This window comes from Armigeres subalbatus, chromosome 2, assembly GCF_024139115.2.
Source record: "Armigeres subalbatus isolate Guangzhou_Male chromosome 2, GZ_Asu_2, whole genome shotgun sequence".
In the NCBI taxonomy this organism is placed as follows: domain Eukaryota; kingdom Metazoa; phylum Arthropoda; class Insecta; order Diptera; family Culicidae; genus Armigeres; species Armigeres subalbatus.
The window spans coordinates 256,163,464-256,177,594 of NC_085140.1; the positions used below are offsets into that span (position 1 = coordinate 256,163,464).

Genomic DNA, 14,131 nt, shown 5'->3' on the forward strand with positions numbered 1-14,131 from the left:
AAAAATGTAAGAAAAGCTTACAATATTGTTAGATTTTTATACAATATTTGTATAAGAATCTAGCAATTTCGCATATGCCCAGTTCTTATACAGGTTTTGGTAGATTCTCATACAGAATTGTTAGAAAATCTAACAACCGCCGGTTGGGTGTAGCATAGCGTATCCACTGTGCTTCCCAGATAAGATGCATATTCATGCAATTGGCGGACATAAATATGATTTTAATTAATAACTGAGGAAATGATAATTGAGCACTAAGTAGACGAGCTTGGTAGTCTTGTGGCTAGCGCTTCTGCCTTATAAGCAGGAGGTCGTGGAAAATCAATTCCAGACTCGTCCTTTTCCTACTTTGTATTTCTATCTTAGTTCTTTCTGTGGTTCTTTCTGTGGGCTTTCTTCGTTCTTTCTGTGTTTCACGTTCTACCAAAACGATTCCTACTGTTATAACCTTCCACACTAACAAATCCGAAACCTCCCGTAGCAGCTATGAGAGGTCGTAGAGTTCTCTGCATCTTTCTTAAGTAGGTTTCCAACTAAACCATCCTTCCCCTTCCTCAGCATTCGCAAGGACGTGGCCAGGACAGATCTCGACTATTGGAGAGTGCATTGCTCCCATCTAAGAGATAGTGATTAGTCCCAAATCAATATCTGTGGTAACGGATGAAAGTGATGCTACTCTCATACAATAGTCCAGGCTTGTACCACCTACGAATTTGTGCGAATTGCTCAATGCTAATGCTAATGCTAAATGATAATTGAAGTTGTAAAGCAGGTAAAGTTTCAATTTGAATACACTAAGGCTTCTTTACGTCGCTCCATGTACCGCGTAAAAAAAACCGCGTTTTTTAAAAAAACGACGTAAAAAAACCTATTGGGGGACTATTGTATGTTGGTGCCTACTGGGGACTTTGAAAATTTAAAATTGGTACTTATAATGGACGGGGCTTCTACCTATTTGTTTGCTAGGTGTTGGTTTGTAGGTCATGTAACCGTTCAGTTACATATCTCTTAGATTTAATTTCAATTTGTGTCTTGTTTAGAAACTGTTGTGTTTGTTTAATATGAATTGTGTAAAATAAGTAGGATTAGTCGAAAATCAAATGTAAAAGTTAGTTGTGTAAACATTGTTATTAATTTGTAATGTGAAAAATGTTAATGTGAGAATTGTAAAACCAATTAAAGAAGGATTGAATGGGTCATGTTGGTCTACTGTGGTAAAAGGGGGAGAAGGATATGTTGGTCGACATGGAAGGAGTGGATAAGGATAATAGAAGTATGGACGATTGGGCGGGAAAACTCCATGGAAAAGAAAAAGGTCTGCATACCTCTGGGGTAAAGATAATTGCTCATTAGCACACTGGCGTCCGTGCAAGTAAGCCGTGAGTGAGAGTGCCTCTATAGTGCCTCAGTGATTTTTAAATAACAGTGAACGACATCTTGTGGCCCCTAATAGTTCGTTCAGGTAACTAGGACTACCAGAAAAGCCAGGAGGAAGAGTTTTAAAACTATTCTGGTCCGTAGGACCTTTTGTTTGTTTGTATTATTCGCTAGATTAGCGACCTCACGCAGCACGATCGACTGAGTCAACGTCCGCGTTGGATCTTGGTCTAATCACAAAGGATTTCCGTCTCGTCCGTGGTCCGTCGATTGAGTCAACGAAGGGCACGCCGAAGCTTCATCGATAGCGTCCAGAGAGTGGCAAGCCGCCATCTCGACCAATCGAGGCATCCCGCGACCCCGCCATCGTCCCGAGTCGATCAAGCTACCAACCCGCCATCTTCCTATCAAGCCGTCGTCGACAACCAACTCACCGTCTGCTGCGAGCGCTCGCCATCGTCGTCCAGAAAAACCCCGGTACGTACCGAACAACGGATAATCACCCCGAACAAATCAAACCCACAATAGTCCCAATAAATTGTTATCCTACTAATTAGATTTTCTCAATAAACGTCCATAGTCAAGCCCAACAACACAATTCCATTACACAAGTGCAATATTTAAATAACTCCGCAGTTTCTACACCCGTTGTTCCGCGTAGCCCCTCCGAATTACCCAGTAGCATGCCGGCCCTGCGACACAGTTCAGGGGTCTCATGTTACTGAGCTATTAACCGGGAGTTGTTGATCCGCCTTGAGGCTTGAGAGCAACCCCGTAAGTCTAAGATAGTCTCAGTCATATTACGCTAGTATGGATCGTGACATGGTACATGGTTTTTGTGATATGAAACCGGGAATGTGTTCCAATCTATGCTCAAATTCATCCAAGAATTTCCTAAAAAAAAGCCTTGAGATCTATAAGCGTAACCAAAGATCTATCAGCCTGTTTCAAATATGGAACATGCACTGTATGACTCATAGAACAGATTGGTGCAAAGGCTATGTTCTTGGTCATCCAAAACAAATCCGAAGCAAAGCCTTTAGATCTACACGCGTAATCAAAGATCTTTCCGCCTGTTTCAAATATGTTACATACTCTGTGTGACTCATAGAATAGATTGTGTATAAAGCATAAGTTCTTGGTCATACAGAAAATTTCCGAAGTTAGACTTTTAGATCTTCACGCGTAACCAAAGATCTTTCCGCCTGTTTGAAATATGGAACATGCTCTGTGTAACTCATTGAATAGATTGTTTTCAAAACTTATGTTCTTGGGCATCCAAAAAAAAATCCCGAGTAAGGCATTTAGATCTATACGCTGTTACCAAACGGTAACTTTAGTTGTTTTGTGGGGTCGTAGGAAAAATATTATAAAGTTAGATGTTAACGGCCGGTTTGAAAATTTATTTCGGTGGCTGCGGTAAGTGCAAACACCTACCACACAAAGGTGGCAGCAATGACGGTAAAGCAAAAAGGGGAGCTCGAGAATGACGACCAGGGCTGGAGGCTTTGGAAAAGAGGAGCCAGGAGGAAAAAAACTGGCAGTGAGAGAAGTCGGAGTGTTCTTGCTGATCAGCAGTTTTTTCGTGATCTGAAAAACGTCCTGGAGGAGGGGACATTATCGTCGTGTTAACGATTGACTGGCGAATATTTCGGGTGTGCTCGACAGAAGATCGCCTAGGAACGCTACCATTCACCGGGTGGCATCGTTGCTCTTCAACGTATCGGTGGCACGGCCACGCGCCCAATTGTTTGACCCGGTCCGCCATCTTTCGCTCTGGCCAACCCAGCTATTTTGAGCCATCGCCGTTTTTTGAACACGCCACCAACCGAACGCCAACGAGCCGCTGAGCACGCTCCTGCCAATCGAGCCGCTCCAAGACGCCACCGTTCTCCAAAAGATCACCAATCGGCCGCCCTTTTGCCGCTGCAAAGCCTGCTCCGGCCCGCCACTATCGATTGGCGCTGCTGCCATCCAAATTTTCATCGCTATCTCCGAGTCACAGACGCCACCAAGCTTAACGCCCTTTGAGGTTTCCCCGTCACCGTCCCTTCGATCGACCGCTACACTTTACCGCCTCTTCAACACCAAGATAATCATATACCCGCAGCCAGCGATTAAACGACATAAAAGGTAACACAATTATTTTTTTATTTAGAACCACCCCACCGAAAACTCTCCCGACCTTCAACGCCCTGGGCCCACTCCGGAAGCTGCCGTTGGCTCTAGACCAGCAGCTTGGGGCTTAGGAACGTCTTTTTCTGGGATGTAGCAGGACTCCCGGAGTCAAATATAGTTTCAACGCTTAACCAAAGATCAGCCTGTTTCAAATATGGTACATGCTTTGTGTGACTCATAGAATAGATTGTGTTCAAAGCCCACGATCTTGGTCATCCATAAAAAAACCCGAAGCAAGTCCTTTAGATCTACACGCGTAACGAAAGATCTTTCCGCCTGTTTCAAATATGGAACATGCTCTGTGTGACTCATAGAATAGATTGTGTTCAAAACCTATGTTCTTGGACATCCAAAACAATGCCGAAGCAAGGCCTTTAGATCTACACGCGTAACCGAAGATCTTTCCGCCTGTTCCAAATATGGTACATGCTCTGTGTGACTCATAGAATAGATTGTGTTCAAAGCATAAGTTCTTGGTCATCCAGAAAATTTCCGAAGTAAGGCCTTTAGATCTATACGCGTAACCAAAGATCTATCAGCCTGTTTCAAAAATGGTACATGCTCTGTGTGACTCATAGAATAGATTGTGTTCAAAACCTTTGTTCTTTGTCATCAAAAAAAAAATGCTGATGCAAGGCCTTTAGATCTACACGCGTAACCAAACGCGTGTAGATCTAAAGACCTTGCTTCGGGATTTTTTTTGGATGACCAAGAACATAGCCTTTGAACACAATCTATTCTATGAGTCACACAGAGCATGTACCATATTTGAAACAGGCGGACAGATCTTTGGTTACGCGTGTAGATCTAAAGGCCTTGCTTCGGGATTTTTTTGGATGACCAAGCACTTATGCTTTGAACACAATCTATTCTATGAGTCACACAGAGCATGTACCATATTTGAAACAGGCGGACAGATCTTTGATTACGCGTGTAGATCTAAAGGCCTTGCTTTGATTACGCGTTTAGATCTAAAGACCTTTGGGGCAGCAGGGACTATGTCCAAGGGCTTGACGATCCCTCCCCAGGCCATCTGCGAGTTGTGGCGCCTGCCTAGGATGTGGTGGGGTTTGACAGTGGGCCCTGTTAAACCTCTATAAAAAGCTGCATGTATCCGCAAGTAGGCTCCGCCAAAGCGACCGTGTGCCGCTCAAAGCGCACAAGCCCAAGTCCTGGTGTTAGGTGGGACGCTAAACAGCCCTGACACGACGGCCCTCCGACGAGACAGGAGGTTTGCGCAGGCCCAATAAGCCGCCTTTAAAACAACTATTACGAACGACATAGAAGATAATATGACTCGATACAATCGGCAACGACCTGGGCGACGAATAAAGGATCACGATTGGAAGCTTGGAACATGGAACTGCAAGTCGTTAGGTGTCGCAGGTTGCGATAGGATAATCTACGATGAATTGCATACCGCAACTTTGATTTCGTAGCGCTGCAGGAAATCTGCTGGACAGGACAGAAAGTGTGGAAAAGCGGGCATCGAGCGGCTACCTTCTACCAAAGCTGTGGCACCACCAACGAGCTGGGGAACCGGCTTCATAGTGCTGGGAAAGATGCGCCAACGCGTGATTGGGTGGCAGCCAATCAACGCAAGGATGTGCAAGCTGAGGATAAAAGGCCGTTTCTTCAACTATAGCATCATCAATGTGCACTGCCCACACGAAGGAGACCCTACGACGAGAAAGAAGCGTTCTATGTGCAGCTGGAGCAGACATACGATGGATGCCCACTGCGGGACGTCAAAATCGTCATCGGTGACATGAACGCTCAGGTAGGAAGGGAGGAAATGTATAGACCGGTCATCGGACCGGATAGTCTGCATACCGTATCGAACGACAACGGCCAACGATGCATAAACTTTGCAGCCTCCCGCGGAATGGTAGTCCGAGGCACTTTCTTCCAAGAATATCCACAAGGCCACATGGAAATCACCTAATCAAGTAACGGAAAACCAAATCGACCACGTTCTAATCGACGGTAAATTCTTCTCCGACATCACGAACGTACGCACTTACCGCAGTGCGAATATTGAATCCGACCACTACCTCGTCGCAGTATGTCTGCGCTCAAAACTCTCGACGGTGATCAACACGCGTCGGAGTCGTCCGCCGCGGCTTAACATTGGGCGGCTACAAGACGGTAGACTAGCCCAAGACTACGCGCAGCAGCTGGAAGTGGCACTCCCAACAGAAGAGCAGCTAGGCGCAGCATCTCTTGAAGATGGCTGGAGAGATATTCGATCCGCCATTGGAAGCACCGCAACCGCTGCACTAGGCACGGTGGGTCCGGATCCGAGAAACGACTGGTATGACGGCGAATGTGAGCAGTTAGTTGAGGAGAAGAATGCAGCATGGGCGAGATTGCTGCAACACCGCACGAGGGCGAACGAGGCACGATACAAACGGGCGCGGAACAGACAAAACTCGATTTTCCGGAGGAAAAAGCGCCAGCAGGAAGATCGAGACCGTGAAGAGACGGAGGAACTGTACCGCGCTAATAACGCACGAAAGTTCTATGAGAAGTTGAACCGTTCACGTAAGGGCCACGTGCCACAGCCCGATATGTGTAAGGACATAAACGGGAACCTTCTTACGAACGAGCGTGAGGTGATCCAAAGGTGGCAGCAGCACTACGAAGAGCACCTGAATGGCGATATGGCAGACAACGGTGGCGGTATGGTAATGAACCTAGGAGCACGCGCGCAGGACATGCGACTTCCGGCTCCGAATCTCCAGGAAATCCAGGAGGAGATCGGCCGGCTGAAAAACAACAAAGCCCCTGGAGTTGACCAACTACCAGGAGAGCTGTTTAAACACGGTGGTGAAGCACTGGCTCGAGCGCTGCACTGGGTGATTACCAAGGTTTGGGAGGATGAGGTTCTGCCGCAGGAGTGGATGGAAGGTGTCGTGTGTCCCATCTACAAAAAGGGCGATAAGCTGGATTGTAGCAACTACCGCGCAATCACATTGCTGAACGCCGCCTACAAGGTACTCTCCCAAATTTTATGCCGTCGACTAACACCAATTGCAAGAGAGTTCGTGGGGCAGTACCAGGCGGGATTTATGGGTGAACGCTCTACCACAGACCAGGTGTTCGCCATACGTCAGGTATTGCAGAAATGCCGCGAATACAACGTGCCCACACATCATCTATTTATCGACTTCAAAGCCGCATATGATACAATCGATCGGGACCAGCTATGGCAGCTAATGCACGAAAACGGATTTCCGGATAAACTGATACGGTTGATCAAGGCGACGATGGATCGGGTGATGTGCGTAGTTCGAGTTTCAGGGGCATTCTCGAGTCCCTTCGAAACCCGTAGAGGGTTACGGCAAGGCGATGGTCTTTCGTGTCTGCTATTCAACATCGCTTTGTGGGAGTAATACGAAGGGCAGGGATTGACACGAGTGGTACGATTTTCACGAAGTCCGTCCAGTTATTTGGTTTCGCCGACGACATTGATATCATGGCACGTAACTTTGAGAGGATGGAGGAAGCCTACATCAGACTGAAAAGCGAAGCTAAACGGATTGGACTAGTCATCAACACGTCGAAGACGAAGTACATGATAGGAAGAGGCTCAAGAGAGGTCAATGTGAGCCACCCACCACGAGTTTCTATCGGTGGTGACGAAATCGAGGTGGTTGAAGAATTCGTGTACTTGGGCTCACTGGTGACCGCCGATAACGATACCAGCAGAGAAATTCGGAGACGCATAGTGGCTGGAAATCGTACGTACTTTGGACTCCGCAAGACGCTTCGATCGAATAGAGTTCGCCGCCGTACCAAACTGACTATCTACAAAACGCTTATAAGACCGGTAGTTCTCTACGGACACGAGACCTGGACGATGCTCGTGGAGGACCAACGCGCACTGGGAGTCTTCGAAAGGAAAGTGTTGCGTACCATCTATGGTGGGTTGCAGATGGCGGACGGTACGTGGAGGAGGCGAATGAACCACGAGTTGCATCAGCTGTTGGGAGAACCATCCATCGTTCACACCGCGAAAATCGGAAGACTGCGGTGGGCCGGGCACGTAGCCAGAATGTCGGACAGTAATCCGTAAAATGGTTCTCGACAACGATCCGACAGGAACAAGAAGGCGAGGTGCACAGCGGGCAAGGTGGATCGATCAGGTGGAGGACGACTTGCGGACCCTCCGCAGACTGCGTGGTTGGCGAAGTGCAGCCTTGAACCGAGCTGAATGGAGAAGTCTTTTATGTGCAGCACAGGCCACTCCGGCCTTAGTCTGATGATAAATAAAAATAAAATCTAAAGGCCTTAAAGGCCTTGAAAATACCTGAATGTGAACTTGATAGTTCGGTTAACTACTTCAAAAGTGAGCTGAATAGAATTCTATTCAGGATTCCTCTTGGAGCTGATTAAGCCAGAGATGTACTCTTATCCGAACTTTTGGTTGCTTGGGGTGGACTTACAAGAGTGATAAAAGCGATGGATGGTGTGCAAAGTTGCGTGAATATTTTGGCAAAACACTTCATTTTGTTCTAATTCCGCTGCGAACTTCGACAAGGTGATGGACTTTCGTGCCGGTTATTCAACATTACGATAGAAACATTCTGAACAGATCCAGTTAATTTGTTTGTGTCCCGGATGATATGGATATTTTCGGCCGAACATTTGAAAAGGTGACAGAATTGTGTACGTCCCGGAACGTATGGCAACAAAGGTTAGACTGGTAGGGAATGTTTCGAATACCTATAACCTTGGGTCCTTGCTAAGGGCTAATTGGTACTTCACTGAACAGGCTCCGTTAGCGGTATTTTTGCAGTTTTACTTTTAGAAAAACTTCAGTTCATCGTAAATCAAGTGACACATTGCGTTACACTATAACCCAAAGGATGCCGAGAAAATTTGACGTTACGAAGATCGATTGTTCAAACCATAGGTTGTCCGGTAGAGTTGTCAGAAATTTTGATTTATTGCATATGGTTTAAACAATCAATTTTCGGAGCGCCACAACCTTTTTTTGTAGACCTTCCAGCTTCGTACCTTTTCGTCTTTCAGCATCTTTTAGACTATATGCCAACGTATTGAGTCACGTGATTGACGATAGATTGAAACAGCTAAGAGCAAAAATTTAGAAAAGTACATTTTCCTATACTAATCTCCAAATAAATATAAATTGCGTTGCGGAAAGCGAAGACGCAACTTATCGTGCCCATATTTTGCACAGTTGATTGGGGTCCTAAAACGACGTAGAAAAACCTTGATCTTACGTGATTGGATGAAATTTCCCTTTTTCCATACAACATACAATATATATATATATATATATATATATATATATATATATATATATATATATATATATATATATATATATATATATATATATTAGAGTGGGGCGCAGTTGTATGGAAAAACGCAAACTTCGTTCGATCAAGTGAGATCAAGGTTTTTCTGAATCGTTTTGGGACCCCAATCAACTGTGCAAAATATGGGCTCGATTGGTTGCGACCTCGCATGCCGCATCGCGTATTAAATTTACATGGAGATTAGTATGGGAAAATGTACTTTTTTACATTTTTGCTCTTAGCGGCGTCAATCTATCATCAATCACGTGACTCAATACGTTAGCATATAGCCTGGAAGATGCTAAAAGACTTTGCCGAAGAAGGTATGCAGCTGGAAGGTCTACAAAAAATGTTATTTCGTTTTAAAAAATTGATTGTTTAAACCATATGCAAGAAATCAATGTTTCTGCCAGCACTAAAATCGGTCGGAACATTTTCCTTCTAGTTGGAATTTTTACTTTGTGAAATCATTCCGAAAATCTCCCATTAGCTCCAAAGTCCTATAAAATCAATAATTTTGAAATAACACTCAGTTAAATTATTGCTCCACTTAGTTCGGCAGTGCTGACAGAATAAATGATTTTTTGCATATGGTTTGAACACTCAATCTTCGAAGCGTTATAACTTTTTTCGTGGATGTTCCAGCAACGTGCCTGCTTTAGCAAACTTTTTCGGCATCCTTTGGGTTATACTTTAACGTAATGTGCCACTTGGTTTACGATGAACTGAAACCTCTAGTAGTAGAAATGCAAAAATACACGTTCTCCCATACTAATTTCCATACAAACTTCAAACGCAATGCGGAAAGCGTGGAAGCAACCAATCGGTTCCAAATTCTGCACAGTTGTTCAGGACCCAGAATGGCTTCGAAAAACCATTGATTTGAAAAAATGACCCTGACGCCCCACTCTAATATATATAGATACTAAATAAATGATGTGTAGGTTCTCTGTGGTGCAACATACCATTGTTACTAACTTCATGATAACGAGTGCCAATGCTATATTAGCATTAGCATTAGCATTTAGCAGTTCGCACAAATTCGTAGGTGGTACAAGCCAAGATTATTGTATGAGAGTAGTATCACTTTTATCCGTTACCACAGATATTGATTCGGGACTAATCACTATCTCTTAGATGGAAGCAATGTACTCTCCAATAGTCGAGATCTGTCCTGGCCACGTCCTTGCGAATGCTGAGGGAGGGGAAGGATGATCTGTTGGACACCTACTTAAGAAAGATGCAGAGAACTCTACGACCTCTCATAGGTACCACGGGAGGTTTTGGGATTGTGTGGAAGGTTATAACAGTAGGAATCGTTTTAGTATAACGTGAAACACAGAAAGAACTAAGATAGAAATACAAAGTAGGAAAGGGTCGAGCCAATGCTATATGTACTATTATCCCTAATTTGCAATTTGCATCCCTTAACATCTGCCGCGCACTAATCCAATAAATAACGGCCAAAAAGGAACCTGTTTCCCTAACCACGTGGTTTGAGACGATGTGCGATCACCGGCAAGACAAGACCGCGCCAGCCAAATAGAGTTTGTGTTCCGTGTTGGTGCGACTTCTACGGCGTTTGCCGCTGCCGAACGCACACACCGAAACAACCGGTCTTGTGAGCGAGCGCGGAATCAGCTGTCATGTCGGTCGTCGTCGTCGTCGTCGCAGGCAAACCAACAAACATGCAGTCGTTTGTTTTGCTTCTTCTCTGCTAAGTTGACGGTTCCTCGACTTTCGGTTTTACAAGTCCGCGGATTCGCGTGAATTTTTCTTTCGTGATATGGTTTTCCTTTGGAAATTAGTCAACTCTTTGTAGACAATTTGTGCTATTTAGAGAAATGGTTTGAATTTCATACTGCAGTGAAATTGTGGAAGTGAAAATCGGTCGAAATACAAGTGAAAATCAATGAAAGTGGGAGAGGTGAAAGAGTGAAGGAATTTTGTGCACAAGCAGTTTATTAGTGATTTTGTCGTGATTAGATGCGTAATTAGGGTGAATTGGTGTGATTGGGGTGATAAATAGTGAAGTGTGGTTTCAAAGCATTTGCAAATAAATCAGTGTTGAAAAGTTAGAAACATGGCCGAGGAAATCCTGCAAGAAGTGCTGGCTGCCAAGTTCGGATCGGATGGCGACTTCCCAAAGTGGTTTTTGCAACTTTTTGAGGTGAGTAGAGAGATAAATTCCTCAAGTTAGAGTATACAATATTATAATGGGATACGGATTTATGCTATTCGAGCATATTCATCTGATATCAAATGTAAACAGCACAGAAAACCAATGTTTATGTGCTGAAATTTAGTTGTCGAAATATGCATCTTTCATAGAGCTTACCAACTCGCACGTGTTTGTTGTGGTTCAGCAGCGGAAACACTTTGCTCTGTACACGCTCTGAAAAAGTTAACCATATTTGAGCATTTTTTGGAAGATTTTTTTAAATAATTTATTGAAATATTAAATCAAAAATTAATAAATCAATATTTTTGTTTTTCTCGTACACTGAGTCGTTAGCCATAGGATTACTTAAAATCGAACTTTTGCTAGAAGGCCTGCAGTGTCTGGGAGATCAATCGATTCAATTAAACAAAATGTCTGTATGTGCGTATTAATTGTACACACTTGCGGACACGCTTTTTAAGCTTACTATTAACCGATTTGTTTACCATGGGATGCATACAAGACTTTAAAATACTATTGTCTTTGCCTGATAAACTTTACACTTGTCGCGGTTATCAGCATAACATTCTGTATTTAATTCTGCATGAACTGAACGAGTATCATAGTTCTCCATACATACATACAAAAAAAAATGAAGCTTAATTTTTTGAGTAATCCGAAATTTTAAAACGTCATTTCTGAACATTTACAGATTTTAAGTTGTGCCTGTATTACACGAAACCGTCGATATGTACAAAGAGTTAGTAAGTTTTAATGGGAAAGCTGAAAAATTGTGAAAATGCAATATTGGGGCCAGTTGTGAGGAAATCGAATTCGACCGTACCATAAATGATCTAAAGGTGCGGCATAAGGCGAAAGTAAAAAAATAAAATCTATGCAAAGAAATAGATTAAATTTTTGAAGTGCTATTTTCTATCATTTTGAATCTCTGCTTAATGCAAAACATATTGAGAATTAGTGTATTTTGGTAGAATTTATCGTTGAAACATCAAGTGGAACCTAAATCTTACAATCGTAATTTGTGTATCAAGATAGAGTGTATAAAAGAAAGATCGATTACGAATATTTGAATAGATATAGAATATTTGAATAGATATAGAATATTGTATACAAAAACATCAATGAATACGTACGTACGTTTATAAAGAGAACTTAATTGCATATCATAATTTTGATTTTTCATATAAACGAATGACGAAGCATTCAGCTCCAACCACACGTCTTTAGTTATTTTCCAGAGGGAAGGCCCTTTTCGCCCTCGCCGTATCGCTTTCTGCTTCGCTCACAGTGCATTTTTCGCTTCGCTCGCAAGTTTTGTTTTGATTCTAGCTTTCTGGATCTCCTATGCTGGGGAGATCCAGAAAGCTAGAATCAAAACAAAACTTACGAGCAAAGCTACTCATACAAAGAAAAGAAAGCTAGCAGTAACATGCTGACTAATAGCTATAGCTTTATTTGCTGTATTTTATGTTTTATGCAGCCAGAAGCAGTGAAAGATTCGACGCAATAATGTTATCTCAGAAAGCTTTTACAATAATCTTGAAACGATAAATTAAGAGGATGGATTATCATATAGGCTAGATGTACCAGTTGTGGCTATAGCACCAGTTGTCGCACTAGTGCTTTATATGCCAAATGGCCAATCAAATCACCGCAAACCAAGTTCATATCGATAAAGCATATTCATATGATACGATAAAAGCTTTGATCTCCTCCAAAACAAGCAAAGCATAATTGTAAAAATTGATTTTGCTTATTTTTTGACGTCCTTTGCACCAGTTGTCGCACTAGTGGTCCCTATTTGGCCAATCCCATAAGAAATCAATGGGATTTGCCAAATAAGGAACCAAAATTGAGAATAGTGCCACAACTGGTGCATGCGTTCCTATTATGGATTAATCAATTTTGATGATTATAACACATTTTATTGTGGTTTTCACAGCTGTTCTAAGGAGTAGGAAGTAAAACCTTTCGATTGATATATAAAGTCCACCCACATGCCTTTTACTTATTTTTTGAAAATAGTTGTTCTTATGTATGGCGACAATTGGTACACCCACCCTACATGGTCATATTTTTACCGAGAGAATTATTCTTAGTGTTAAAACCTCTATAGGAGCAGTAAAGAAGAAGATTATTCTAAGAATTTAAGGAATAGAACATATTCTGCAATGGAATATGAATTCAAACAATAATCAGCTAAATGGAGCTTTGCGGCTGATGATACATGACGATACATAATGTTATACGGTGTATGTCAGGTGAAAAAAATAATGATTTGTACTTTTTGAAACAACTTAATCGAATAATTAGTAAGATTTAAAGAACTTGTAAATGCAAACTTTTTAAATGCCTTAATTTATCAATAGAAACAATGTATCATGTAAAGTAATGTAGGTTGAGATATTACCTAGTGATCCAGAAATATCAGCTATATTAGCTACGCAATTTATGTATTTTCCTACCGATGTGAATTTCCAAAATTTACCTATCATGGTCGGGTAACAATAATTATGCACCTTTCCTTCATAAGCCTTTCGCTTATCGGCATGGTTCTAACTTTTTATCTCTTCCAGCCTATTGGTTGCCTTATGGTGAATGCCTAATTTTATGGCGAGCAAACACAGATTATTACGCGCTCAGTATAATCAAGAGTGAAAGTAGGAACGCTTTATGCCTTCGTAAAACGTAATAAGACGGGAAATTAGAAACAATAAACTGCTGGCGGGTTCATTAGTCTTGAATGGTTAGGAACCAACTGCCGAATCTGGAATGAAACAAAATCTTTACAAATTATCTACAGCCTCGTTAAAATAATGGTTCTGCTTCAAAACGATTCTGTTCAATTTATGCACTTCTCGTTTGATTTATTGGAACTTTTTGCCTTTCTCGTACACTGTGTAATGTACGTGAAGGCTGTGAAGTCCTCATATTGGAAAAGTGAGATGATATCACAGAGGCACTGTACAGGTGGTAATTTTGTCCGCAACATTCAAACTCTCGATAGATTTTCTGTCATTCTAATCCAAATATATATATTTCGAATATGTGTATTTGTTATATGTTG

The 14,131-nt window shown here is 42.5% G+C and overlaps 1 protein-coding gene across 4 annotated transcripts in view; it reads left to right on the forward strand.

Annotated features, from left to right (window-relative positions):
• The first annotated feature begins 10,519 nt into the window (after positions 1 to 10,519).
• The window catches only part of LOC134216207 (uncharacterized), a 579,247-nt gene continuing 575,635 nt past the window's right edge, over positions 10,520 to 14,131 (forward strand). For all 4 annotated transcript variants that reach the window (XR_009980551.1, XR_009980552.1, XR_009980553.1 and 1 more), the window contains exon 1: positions 10,520 to 11,052. Coding sequence is in view for 1 of the 4 variants with exons in the window: in XM_062695158.1 (XP_062551142.1) it covers positions 10,966 to 11,052 (87 nt within the window). In the remaining 3 variants the exon portion in view is untranslated. The remainder of the gene's footprint in view (positions 11,053 to 14,131) is intronic.